This window comes from Gambusia affinis, linkage group LG07 (genome assembly GCF_019740435.1).
Source record: "Gambusia affinis linkage group LG07, SWU_Gaff_1.0, whole genome shotgun sequence".
Classification (NCBI taxonomy): domain Eukaryota; kingdom Metazoa; phylum Chordata; class Actinopteri; order Cyprinodontiformes; family Poeciliidae; genus Gambusia; species Gambusia affinis.
Genome location: NC_057874.1, coordinates 8,417,601 through 8,430,455, shown reverse-complemented (window position 1 = coordinate 8,430,455; position 12,855 = coordinate 8,417,601). Strand labels below are relative to the sequence as shown.

General features: G+C 40.3%; 2 protein-coding genes across 4 annotated transcripts; one reads left to right on the top strand and one right to left on the bottom strand.

Moving 5' to 3' along the window:
- Positions 1-232: 232 nt before the first annotated feature.
- On the bottom strand, positions 233-3,392 carry lyar (Ly1 antibody reactive homolog (mouse)). Of its 2 annotated transcripts, none has more exons than XM_044122802.1 (9): positions 3,326-3,392; positions 2,846-3,037; positions 2,230-2,344; positions 2,033-2,140; positions 1,782-1,862; positions 1,088-1,403; positions 912-962; positions 632-717; positions 233-488 (listed from the first exon to the last, which is right to left on the bottom strand). In XM_044122802.1, the coding sequence occupies exons 2-9, from the start codon at positions 2,965-2,967 to the stop codon at positions 351-353; spliced, it is 1,017 nt and encodes a 338-aa protein (XP_043978737.1). In that variant the 5' UTR covers positions 2,968-3,037; positions 3,326-3,392; the 3' UTR covers positions 233-350. The 2 variants fall into 2 exon arrangements, with proteins under 2 accessions (XP_043978737.1, XP_043978738.1); XM_044122803.1 differs by lacking the exon at positions 3,326-3,392 and adding an exon at positions 3,127-3,318.
- Positions 3,393-3,859: 467 nt separating this feature from the next.
- Positions 3,860-10,457, top strand: zbtb49 (zinc finger and BTB domain containing 49). 2 transcript variants are annotated; one of them, XM_044122789.1, is made up of 8 exons: positions 3,860-4,033; positions 4,391-4,561; positions 5,447-6,597; positions 6,682-6,728; positions 6,812-6,885; positions 7,731-7,813; positions 7,904-8,065; positions 8,772-10,457. In XM_044122789.1, exons 2-8 carry the CDS (start codon positions 4,410-4,412, stop codon positions 9,491-9,493), a joined length of 2,391 nt encoding a protein of 796 aa, XP_043978724.1. In that variant the 5' UTR covers positions 3,860-4,033; positions 4,391-4,409; the 3' UTR covers positions 9,494-10,457. The 2 variants fall into 2 exon arrangements, with proteins under 2 accessions (XP_043978724.1, XP_043978725.1); XM_044122790.1 differs by lacking the exon at positions 3,860-4,033 and having other exon boundaries at positions 4,044-4,561.
- Positions 10,458-12,855: the final 2,398 nt, after the last annotated feature.

The following is a 12,855-nucleotide window of genomic DNA, read 5'->3' as shown; positions in this document are numbered from 1 at the left end:
TGCATTAGCGTCGTCCCGTGTGAGAGTCGGATTCAGCTCAGGTGCTCCTCTCTCTGCGTCTCTAACCCCCTCCCCACACCAACATCCAATCCCACAGATAAGGTGCCATTCCCCTGCCTTACCGCGAGCTTGGAATGCGCAACAGAGCAGCCTTCCATTGCGACCGTCATTTTATACATTAAACAGAACTGGCGTGTTCCAAGCATGCGTGTATTGATTACAACAACCAGGCTCACTGCGTAAAACCATTTAATCCTGGAAATTGTTCATTTGTATAAAACGCCACCAAGGAGAACAGCAATAATTACTTTCACTTAAATCCATGGAGAACATGTTGTTAAAGGAGGAGACTACTTCAAAAGCTTCACTCTGTCTTTTAAAACTCTAAACTTGGGGTTTTTGGTGATCTTTTTGTTGAAAAGCGCCAACAGCTCATCTTCCGTTTTGAAATTTATGTCACCAGCGAAAGAGTAGTAGGCTGCCAAAACCTGCAAAGGACAGAAAAAAAAGACTCCTTACCCAATGTTAAGTTATGTTTTGTATTTAAAGATGGCCACATTCAGGGTAAAGGACAGATGTCAAGTTGAATACGTGTGTCATGCAGACAGAGATGCGTTGCTTTCTTTCTCACCTTCTTTCTGAGTCTTTTCACTGACAGCTCCTGGTCAGGTGACTCTCTCAGCACTGCCTTGATGTTTCCCTTCCAGTTGAATTTGCCTGTGTGGGTGACCGGAACATAGTTAGGTTTGGAGAGGGTCATTTCCTCGGTGAAAACAAAGAGCCAACACTGACCTCTGCTGGAATCTTAATACAAAATATTTTCTTATTTCTTTGGCGATGTGATTAATAAGCCACACACATATTCATTAAAGTGTGATGCCAAACTTTAAGTGAATCTAAGGCCGTGTTACCGTGAGACGTGGCTTGATCTTCAGTTTCCTCTGACTCTGCAGCGTCATCAACTGCAAAAGAACAATATTTTATATAAAATCTGAAGCAAATATACGTACAAACAACTTAACATAATTACGACAAGCATGCTTTGACAGCAGACAATTTCAATTTAAAGGAATAAAATGTTATTTACTCTTTGTTTTCTTGGAATCTTCTTCAACACCGTTCTCAGTCTGGTCTTCATCTCCTTTCTGTTTTCTCTTTCTGTCCTCCTTTTTCTGTTTGCCTGTCTGGCCTTTCTCTGGTTCTTCTGTAGTTCTTTTTTCATTTCCCTTGGGAGCTTTTCCATTCCTTTGCTGACGGGCCTCTTTGCGCTCCCGTTTGTTCAGCTTCTTCTTCTTCTCTTCAGTGTCTGACTGGTCTTCTTGGCCCTTAGTTCCGTTGATGTCCACTTGGATGTCAGCCTCCATGTCGGCAGGTCCTTTGGTCGTTTGTGTGGCCGGAGGAGTCTTATAGATGGGTGATAAATAATTAAGTTAATTTTTAAACTTTTTTTTTACATCCAATTATTAAACAAGCAGACAGAAATTAATCTAGGTATGTATTTAAAAAGCCAGCAAAAACATAAAATTATTAAAATAGCAACACCAGTAACATCAAGTAACATTAACATATTAAGTAAAGCAATAAAGTGGTTTTGTAGGTCCTTATCAGGACATTTAAATACAACTTATAAATACACTGAAATCTAAGCCTTTCTGACATCTTTTTTTTATAAAAAAAAAAAAGACATGTTTACTTCTAACTGATCAAGAGGTCCAAAACACAAAAAAATGTGGGACATCCAAGTGACGGTTAGCTTGATAAAACAAGCTAAAATAACTTACATTGTCTGCAGCAGCAATTATGTCCCACACCTCCTCTTGTAGCCCAATGTTTGATATTTTTAAACTGCTTCTCATCCAGTTCTGAGGAAAGAGAGAGAGAGAGAGAGAGAGAGAGAGAGAGAGAGAGAGAGAAAAAACAAATTTATCACTGATCATGTGGTCACAAGGCATTCATTCGCCCATAGCTTTCCTCCTTCATTTAAAGCACTTTAAACAAAATTAAAGCTTTTAATGTTGCAAGTAACACCGACCTGAAACTTGGCCTTTTTCCTCGGCACGTTTTCATAACCGCTAACTTGGTAGAGCACATCTCTCAGCTTAGCGCTGACCCCGGGTTTGTTCATGGCTTCACTGATTCTCTGCATGACAAAAGTGCAACAAGATGAGCCTTAAGAGAAGCAACCCTCCTTACTCACGCATATGCTAATATTCGATGAGGACTGCTAACCTGTAACCACTGCTTCTGTTTCACATCTCCTTTATTCGCCTTGGCCTCGTAACCTTTTCCACCGTATTTCTGATCCTCGCTGATGCATTTAGTGTGGTTTTTGTAGTCCTCGCCCCTACGTGTGACACAACCAAGATGAGACACCGTCTTAAAAGTGAAATGCCTTGCAAAAAACGTTTCAAACTCATGGAATTTTTTCACATTCTGCAATGTCACGTTCCAACCACTAATTATAATGTATTTTACTATGATTTTATGAGTTAGAATTGCACGACTCGCCACAAAGCATGAAAGGAAGAAAATGCTCTGACACAAAATTGTGTAAATATCAAGAACATTGTAATGGCAGCATTACATCTAATAGTGTGTTGTTTTTTAGTGAGGACAGAGAAGCTGGGTAGAGTTGAGAGGAAGATGAGCTAAATGGAGGGCGATCCTGGATTAAAGACCAATCAAGTGTTTGGGATGTGGGAGAGGTTCCTCCATGATGATGACATGAAGCATATGGCCAGAGTGTCATTGGAATTGTTTAAAAATGAAGCACATTTTGACAATACTGCATCTAAAAAAAAAAAAACTAAAAAAACAACAGCTGGGTAAAGAAAACAGTTATTACCTAAAGTCTTTTCCGCAGTCGATACAGGACAGAACTTGGCACCCACGACACTTCATTACATGTTTATCGACTTGAGCTTTTTTCAAGGATTCGCCACATCCGTTGCAGGTGAAGAACACCATAATGATAAGCTTCTCTTCGTGTCTTCTTTACCGTGGACTCTTCTCAGGCAGCCAACAAATTAATAGCACCCTGGTAAAAACCAACCAAAACCGATTAAACCTACACGCTTAAATAGGACCAGGCTGGCCGTTACGCTCGGTTAAGCTAATGCCGTTTACCGTTAAAAACAACGGCTGCACATAGGACAGATATCAGTAAACTTCTGTCTTAATCTTCGATGAAAACCATGCGAAGCACACGTTCCTATCGTATCAACTTTTCAAAACACACGTGACAATGTCCAGACTTAAGAACTACAAGGTTAGCGTTCCGACGTCAAACGCATCTTAGAAAAACAGAGTTCCTGGCTCAACTCACTTGAGAATCGTCCGTCAATGCTACCGCCATGTTGTGAGTGTCTTGGTTCAACAGTGCCAAGATTCGGAACAGCTTCACTGATGACATTTAGGCAAAATTATTATTATTATTATTATTATTATTATTATTATTATTATTATTATTATTATTATTATTATTATTATTATTATTATTATTATTATTATTATTATTATTATTATTATTATTATTATTATTATTATTGTTATTGTTATTATTATTATTATTATTATTATTATTATTATTATTATTATTATTAAACAGTGATTAATCTTAATCCTTGCTGCTGCTTTCTTTTTCTTCTTTTTTTAAAATCAATTATCAATTTATTCTTTATCTGAATGGAAACTTTTGAATAATTTTATTTGAAAAACTGTTTTCAACGTTACTACCGCACTTGAACTATGGGACACATAGCCACACGCAATGTGGCAGAAGAGCTGACGTATCGTTTCTAACGGGCAAGGAAAGCATCTAAAGCGTTTGTGCCTGTGACTGGAAAAATCTTCAGTAGTTTTATAAAGGTTTTTCAAACATGCTTCACAGTTAAAGTTTAAGTATAAAATTTTAAAGTTTTGTAAGAAAACTGACACTGTTTCAGCCATGTTTCGATAGTTCCAAATACGTGATGTACCAGGAAGTGACGTAGTATTTATGCTGTAGTAAAGTGACCGATCATCCCAATAAAAGGTGGGGAACATTTTTGTTACAATTTGGACTAATTTAAGATCTCCTTTTAATAAACGATTGATAATAGGAAACATCTCTTTGTTGAATCTCTATATTTTCGCAAAGAGTTGCGGGATATAGGTTTACGTCACCTTCTATGGCCTCGACGCTACCTCGACTGTTCCGTCCAATTTTTGCATGGGTGGTCTCGTAGCTCAGACTCCGTATTCCGCGCTGTTGTTGAACGATATAGATATACATTATTATTTTTGAAAGTGCCGTTAGGTCACTAGTCAGCCTGAGATGCACAAGAAGAGGTCTGTTTAGCCAGTAGTTGTTCTTGACTCGCGACTCTTGTGTTTTGTTTTTATGGAGTAGTTGCAGCAGCTGGTTGACCATGGACACCCTGTCCAGCCACAGCTCCTATCTCCTCCAGCAACTCCAGGAGCAGAGGATTCAAGGGCTTCTCTGTGACTGCATGCTGGTGGTGAAAGGTGTCTGCTTCAAAGCCCACAAAAATGTCCTGGCTGCTTTCAGTTCCTATTTCAGGTGCCTTGATGTCTTTATTTATTCAATTTTTTGTTCAATTACAGTGAGATGTTAAAAAACCCACACACAAAAAAACAAATGTGTACAGGTGCAACTCAACCAAATCATCAAAAAGTTAATTTATTTTAGTAATTCCATTTAACTTGAAATTCAGTTATGATGTAGAATCATGGTAAGATTTTTTTAATACCAGAGTTATTTTAAATGTTTATTATTGTTCATTTATATATAATTATAGCTAAGAAAACATGTACAATTAGATTTCACAACCTCCACGCACTGTCTAAATTTCTTCAATCTAATAAAGAAGTTGTAAAGTGAACAAAAGATTAGGATGATGGCAAAGAGGCCTTCCAACCGGAAAGCTCATCACTGAAAATAAATCATCACAATACCAATAGAAATGGACAAAAAGACGGTCAACAATTACAAAAACGGTTTGATTGTTGGACGTACAAAGTTAATTTTTTTCCCATTGATTGTTGAGAATATTATTCAATAACTTCTGCCTTTTTCATTTTTTATTAAAATATAAATAGAAACAGAGAAATCCCTCGCCCCCAGAAAACTAAACATTTCCGTTGATTTATTATGTTATGATGTCTGTTGCATTTTCTAGCCGAAATAAACTTCAAGGTTCAATGAAAGTAAGTTTACAAGGGTCTGAATCATTTTTGGATTTTGTAAGAATCTTTTTTTATTGGTCTTCAAATTTTTTGGGAAAGCCATAATCAACCAAAATAAAATATATTGATGCTTAAAAAATATCTACACTATATTCACTTTCTCAATGAAATTACAGCAGTAGATAAACAGTTCAGTGGTATTCTAATTTCCTGAGATAATCCTGTACATGTCACTTGATCTCTGGCTTGATCTTTTCAGGTCTTTGTTCCAAAACTCTCCCAGTCAGAAGAACGACGTGTTCAACCTGGTGACCCAGGATGTCGGCGGCATCGGCCAAATGCTGGACTACATGTACACCTCCCACATCGACATTAATCAGGACAACGTGCAAGCTCTCCTGGACATTGCTCAGAGTCTGCAGGTCCCGAATGTGCAGAGCATGTGCAACGCTTTCCTCAAACCTTGCCCGCCTCCCGTGGAGATGCCTTCGTTTGCCCTCCCAGGCATGCTGAGCTCAGAGCACGACTGCCTTTTGGGGAGTAACCTGCCGCATGACGTCGACCTCCACTGCCCGCCTGACCCCCAGAGGTCGGGCTATTACGGTGACATGGATCACACAAGGAGGATGCCGGGGACGGTGTCTAACAGCAGCTCGGCGTGTGACGTACAGAGCGGCTCCCACGCGCCTGCAGAAAAGCAGCTCATTCACGGTTACAAGCTCCGTAACTTCTACAGTAAGCAGTACTTCAAGCAAAGTGCAATTCGGACAAACAGCGCGTCCTCAAGTCAAGGGCCTCTGGTATTGGTGGAAGAGCAGCAATGTCAGCTCGGAATGAGCCAGGGTGGCAGTAGCGCTCCCGCGATTTTAGGAAATACGGTGCAGCCTAGCCCTCCTTGCACATCCGTAACAGCAGAAAAAAATGGCATCTCTTCTTTGACCCCTTTGAATAATTTAAACGCCCCTGCCTGCGACCCGACCGACTCCGCAATCAACAAGCCAGTGCGTCCCAAGAAGACCGTTTACCTGAAGAAATACAATTACCTCCGGTCTCAGAAAGCCTTAGAGGAGATGTGCGCCGAGTCGGTCGCCGAGCCCGTCATCAGCTGTCCCAAAGAGAGCCTCCGAGGGGGACCCGGGGGGCCCGTCGCCCACGCTGAGGCTCCGGATGAGGCTCCTGATGAAGCGCCAGAGGCTCCCGTCGGCAGCAGCCCTTTAGGAAGAGAGGAGTGTTCTGAGGCAGCAGACACGCAGCTTCCCAGTCCCCCACCTGGAACCAAAGAGGAGCAAAATCTGAAGCCTCAGTCGGAGCCTCTTCACCAAGCGGGGCACAAGCAGTACTGCTGCCAGTTGTGTGGGAAGATCTTCAAACATCCAAGCAACCTGGAGCTGCACAAGCGCTCTCACACCGGTATTACGCGTCTGCACTAACGCACTTCATCTTTAATAACTCATCGGACTGTTTCAGACACAAACTGGAATTTTCTGCTTCCAGGTGAGAAGCCGTTCCAGTGCAACGTCTGCGGCAAAAACTTTTCTCAGGTATCTTCCCCGCCACACTCCCTCTTATTTCACCTTTGTTCTTAAATAGTAAAAGAGATATCGAGGGGATTTTTATCTTCCAGGCAGGCAACCTGCAGACCCATTTGCGGCGACATTCCGGAGAGAAGCCGTACATATGCGAGCTGTGTGGTAAAAGGTAGTACAAGTTAGTTTCTAGATCAGCTCATTTAATAATTCTCCTCTTAACTTTAATGTGTCGCTTTTAGAGGCTTGTTAATTTACGTGGTCCCAAAAATAACAGTTGAGGTTTTTATTTATATTAGATTTAACTTGACTTTCTTTGCTTTAGTGTTTTTTGTCATATATATATATAAAGCTCCTGAATTTGGAATGTTTGGCTGTGCAATAATGATCGACATACTATCAAAACATTGGCACTCCAGGTTTGATTTATGTAGGAGTAATTTTTTTTAAAATCCCAATAGCAAAATATCATTTAAAAAAAAAAATCCAACCTTTAATTTTTTTCAAGAAAAAAATCCCATGTTGAGAATTACTTTTTCTTTTTTTTAATACCTGGTAGCTCAAATGTTGGCACCGCTAACAAACCCTTTAAAATATGTGCAACTAAAGTATTTTTTATTTATATTTCTTTAATGTTGATCACATTTTCTGGGGATTGGCAATCCATGACTTTGTGCTTCTTGGGGGGGTATAAAAAAAAATGATGTGACAGAGATGAATTTCCTTCTGATCCATATTTTTTTTCCACTGCGCATAGTAAGCATGGTAAATAACTAATACTTAATATTGTACTTTTCCTCACTAACTAAATGTGCTCAAATAAAATGTTTATACTATTCTTTTATAATGAGATTATGCCACAGCAAGAAAAACAAAATTGATAAGGCTTTTTGCACGTCTAAAAGATGGGTGCTGTCAAATGCGTCCGTCTGTACAAATTTGTGTACAATTTGGGATCGAGCACAGCTTTAAGCTAAATAACAGAGTTTAATGTTAGCCCAAATCTTTGTTTACCAGCTTTACTGCATCGGGGGACGTCCAGCGTCACAAAGTGGTTCACACGGGAGAGAAGCCACATCTGTGCGACATATGCGGCAGAGGTAACGTTGCGTCTCTCGGCGTAAACAAACACGTTTTCGTCGCTCACATGTTTCTTCGAAGGCCGAACTGAACTTACGTCTCTTGCTTAGGATTCACCAATTTGAGTAATCTCAAGGAGCACAAGAGGACTCATGCAGCAGACAGGACCTTCACCTGTGATCAATGTGGAAAGTCCTTCAACACACACAGGAAGCTGCTGAAGCACAAGGCCCGCCATACTGGAGAAAAATCCCACATCTGTGCCACTTGTGGTAATGAATTACCTTTTACCAAGAGATTTGATACAGGGTTGTCGTTTTCTGGCCTTTTTTCACAATTACATGAATTTCTTAACCGAATGCATATTTGTAGAGCATATAGTTTTTGTTACCTGTCGCTGTATAATCTCTACATATAGTCAATGTGGGTTGTTTTCCACTCCTCTTCGTGTTCATAGCTATCTATGAGAAATAGATCAGTCAGGAGGAGCTTCAAACGGTAACGTTCGCTGCCTCTAATTTGTTTCTCGTTCATTTCATTGTAATGCAGTAAACACACAACCACAAACCCACCCATTTATCCAGACAGGGTGTAGGAACAGAGATCCTACATGTCATTTCAAAGTATTGAGAAGTATTCATACATGTCCACTAGTCTAAGTATGTACCTTGAAAATGTTACTTCTTCTCTTATGAAAACCCAGCTGCAGAAGTCAGAATAGATTCCCTTTAGTTTAAATGAAATAATAAGCTAAAAATGTGTTCATAGTGGACTTAAAAAGCGGCTAAGTTCAGTTTTCAAACTGATTTCAGACAGTGTATTTACTTCTGTTGGATAGAAACGGTTTTTACTTCTCACTGCCACCATTGAAGTTCTTCCTTTCTCTCTCCGTTTTATCGAACTTCACCTCCCCCAGGATGACGAATCCCACTAAAACTAGCGGCTTAATGTATATCTATGGTCTTTTCCTTCATCCAGGAAAGCGCTTCATTGACTCAGGAGACCTTCAGCGTCACATCCGATCACACACTGGTGAGAAACCTTACGTCTGCAACACCTGCGGAAAGAGCTTCACCCGCTCCGCCATGCTGAGGAGGCACAGCAACATGCACTGCAAGGGGCCGTCTGTCCCCAGCCCGGCCGCAGCCAGCTCTGAGCAGACCCAGAATGCAAATGGGCCGGCCCCGTTTACTAAATCACTCCGCCGCAGTAAACCATCGGCTGCAACCACCGACCAGCAGTTTTCCGCCATCATGCCTGACACAGATTTAGGGAAGCCCTCATCGTGCAGTCCTCCGCCCACACAAGCAATACAACCCATAGAGACTCCAGGACCCAGCATGCACCTTAACCCTGCACTGACCTCCCTTCCAGAGCTGGGCTCCCTGGTTCCCCATCACCTCCTTTCGTCCGGCCACCAGGAGAGAAGCGCCGCTCTGCTGCCCGCCAACCGCCTGAAGCTGAACAAACCCACTCAGGAAGCCGTGTACGGTCCGTACGTGGAGAACGGCAACACGTGTCTGGACAGAGACTCCGCGGGCAGGCCCTACCTGCCTCCGTCGGACAATCACTGCGGTTCCTTCACGGGGTCCGGCAGGCCCTACAGGCCGAGCGAAGGCCAGTTTATCTCCAGCGTGACGCTGTGGGGCCTGGCGATGAAGACGCTGCAGAATGAGAACGATAACGACATGGAGCAGTAAACTGTTTGCGTCCGCTTCAGCGCAGGAGCAGCTCAGCCACATTCAAAAGTTGTTCCGTTCTTTAAGGTTGACTTTTATCATGTGAACAGTTGCTTTTATCTCAGAGAAAATTTCCATTAGAGCCACTACAAGTCAATGAACTGAAAAACAAAACAAAAAAAACCTAAATGTCTGAGAGTTTTTTTTAAATACATGGGTGTTGTTTCTGTGGCAACAACTCAGTGTGAATGATGAAACGGCAGATGTTGAGCTGATAGGTGCTCAATTGGCCACATTGAATCATTAATTGTTTACTTTAGAATGAATTACTGTTCTATTTGCATGAAAGCCTGTAATGAAGTAAAATGGTTTATCTTTTACATACAGCAGTGCACTTTTAAATCATTGCTCAAGACAGATGTATTTTCATGCGATATTGAATTCTGGTCAGGTAAGAATAAACCAGCTGTTTTTAGTAAGAGCACTTCTCTGCACTATTTTCTCTTCGATTTCAAATGAAAATCTTTGTGACTGTATGAATCTCCTTCATCAGGTTATCTTGCTTTGAAACACGTTGATCAGACCCAATAATACATATTCATGATTATTGCATATGTAGAGTGAACATTTTAATGTTTTAGCACATCCAGGCATTTTTGGGCAATTTCATGCTGAACGCATCAAAACTGGCTTTGGAATGGATACATTTCTGGAAAGAATCTGACTGCACCGCGATTGAAAATGGGTGAACCATACTGCAATTTTTATTTTTTTTTCGGGGGGGGGGGGGCTTGTACAAGCCAATTTAAATGAGTTCTACCAAGATAGGTTGTCAAATACCCACCTAGAATTAGCTTACTGATGAAAACAAAGAGTCTGTGGTTAATCTATGATGGAACATTTCTCCAACTATTAGTTGGGGGTGGGGGTGTATATATATTTCAACCTGTAATTTTGATCCTGTGCAAATTAGCAAAAAAATAAATAATAATAATTCACAATAAAAATCAACTATTAGTCAATTCTTATTTTTATAATTAATTATGGGTTTTTTTCTGTTATATTAATGCTCTTCCTTCTGAGTGAAAGGAAATCTCAAACCAACACGTTAGCTCCATGGAGGCCATAGATCATATTACATAAATAATAATACGCAATAATACATATTAAAAACTAGTGGGCTTTTGCAATTAAACCGAAAATTGGACTTTTATCAAAATCTTGATCAAAACCACACTTTGTGAGAAAGAAAGGCGTTAAAACAGAGCAGTCCAGTTTTCACTGACTAGTCCAAATTGGGTTTTCTTTGAGCTCATGACTTCACAGGTTAAATATATCTAGCTACTATCAAAGACGTATGGTGCCTTAACCACCTTTAACATTTGGAACCAGCAACCAATGCCCACTGCCGTAACGTTGTTGTAATGCCGCTGAAAAGACTACAGAGGGAGCTAGAAACTATGCAGTTTGTAACTAAACATCTACAGGCGACAAAAAGCTACAGAGGTACCAGATGTGGCAGATGTTCTCCTGATCGGCTAACTGAGGGCATTTCTTGCAGATCACTCAACACAGGGTCAACGAAATAATAATAATAATAATAATAATAATAATAATAATAATAATAATAATAATAATAATAATAATAATAATAATAATAATAATAATAATAATAATAATAATAAACAAAATAGTGAATTATGTAGCAAGTAATGTGATGTGCGTGCACTCACTCGATGAGCCTTAAGATATGAACATTGCTCATGCGAGCGATACGGTTTTATGGACACCGTTAGTGAACTGAAGCTGTCTGAAAAGAAAAGCGCATCCAGCAAGCGCCATGCTCCAGTAATCATTGCGCAGACATGTAAACACTGCACAGAGCAGGCATCATTTGCTACGCTTCCGACGATTGGCCATCATTGTCACAACATACAGGCCTTGTTAGCTCCCGTGTCTGCTGGATTGGTTGCCTAGCAACCCGTAGGATAAGTCTGTTATCGCAGTGTCCATTCTCCTTCATTATCCTTTACCTCAAGTCCTCCACACTATGATGGGAAGGAAGGAGGAACCTTTAGGCTTGACGGTCTGCCTGACCCTCACGTGCCTTTTGTGCTTTACCTACAAATCTAAACAGATCACAAACAGAGAAACTGTTTGGATGCATGTAGCATCCAGTCGATTTGGAGAAGGTCTGAGTTGATAGTTCAGTGATTTATTAAAGCCATCTGGATCAGTCAACCCACGTAAGAGCTAGACATGAACGAATAATTACAACCGTGTTCTCCATCCGTCATTATGCACCTCATTACATCATCAATAAACCAATGTCAGATTTTTTTATAAACACGTCAAATTATTCAAATACAGTTAAATCGTTGCTACAAACCGTTTTCTCTTATTGACTTGGAGCTGAAACTGACTTGCTTTTCGTCCCTTTTCCTGTTTTGCTGCTGACCTTTTCAGTTTTTTTGCGGTTAACCATTTCTGTCGCCATACGTTGACAAGAAAGTTACCAAAATAAGCATAAAAACCTCAATGCCAGGTAACTTTACTCAGTTGAGCTTGGCAGGGCAAAAAGAAATGATGTGAAACCTTCCTTTTTTTTCAGCATTTTGAACTTGGACCCAGGCAACATTTCTTGTGAGGCACACTTGGGTTGGAAATGGGCTGAAAAAATCGTAGGATAATCCACAGGTTCCATCATGGCCCTATTTTATAAACCTGTGTGTTAATACGGTCATAGGGTGTATGTTGGGAAAATCTGGGTCCAGTTCGGGTCCCAACTAGGCAAAATACAAAAGAACCCATCTGGGCTCCATCTTTCAAGTTTATATCAGGAACCTGGAGGAAGGGTTAGATTTTGTGAACTGTTTTAGAAAGTGTAATACAAAAAAATATAACGAAACAAGTTAAGGACTTCAATGTGTCCTAAAGAATTTAGCCTTTGGTACCTTTTAAAGTTGTTTAATTATAAAATCTAACATTAATCTGACAAGCTATTTAGCATCACCAGAATTATTATTATTATTATTATTTTTTTACAAATACGCCTGATATATATATATTTTAAAGCATTACTTATAGCTTTTATCCTAACACATAATTTCATGGACTGTGGACAAGCAGAAAGCAGAAAGCCAAAAACCTTAGCAGAACAATTAACTTCTTGTATGGGAACAGTGTATGGGAAATAATGGCTGTAGCAGATTTGCTTAGCCAGGAATGAGAAACAATGGCATGGCCAGCTTACCCAGACTGCCATCGTTTTGGGCAGAAATGTAATGCAAAATTTACAAACACCTTGAACTACTTCACACTGACATGATTGTAGATGGGTGAGTGTGGAGGTTCCTCCATCTTTTCCCCTGTGTTAGCATTTA

Bases quoted from the DNA above. Each gene is read 5' to 3' on its own strand.
- lyar (XM_044122802.1), bottom strand. From the start codon at position 2,967: ATGGTGTTCTTCACCTGCAACGGATGTGGCGAATCCTTGAAAAAAGCT. The intron at 1,863-2,032 runs GTCGGTGTTACT...CTCTTTCCTCAG, and splicing joins GGAAAAAGGCCAAGTTTCAG to AACTGGATGAGAAGCAGTTT. The intron at 963-1,087 runs GTAAATAACATT...GTTCTTTTGCAG, and splicing joins AGATTCCAAGAAAACAAAGA to TTGATGACGCTGCAGAGTCA.
- zbtb49 (XM_044122789.1), top strand. From the start codon at position 4,410: ATGGACACCCTGTCCAGCCACAGCTCCTATCTCCTCCAGCAACTCCAG. The intron at 6,598-6,681 runs GTATTACGCGTC...TTCTGCTTCCAG, and splicing joins GCACAAGCGCTCTCACACCG to GTGAGAAGCCGTTCCAGTGC. The intron at 6,729-6,811 runs GTATCTTCCCCG...TTTATCTTCCAG, and splicing joins GCGGCAAAAACTTTTCTCAG to GCAGGCAACCTGCAGACCCA.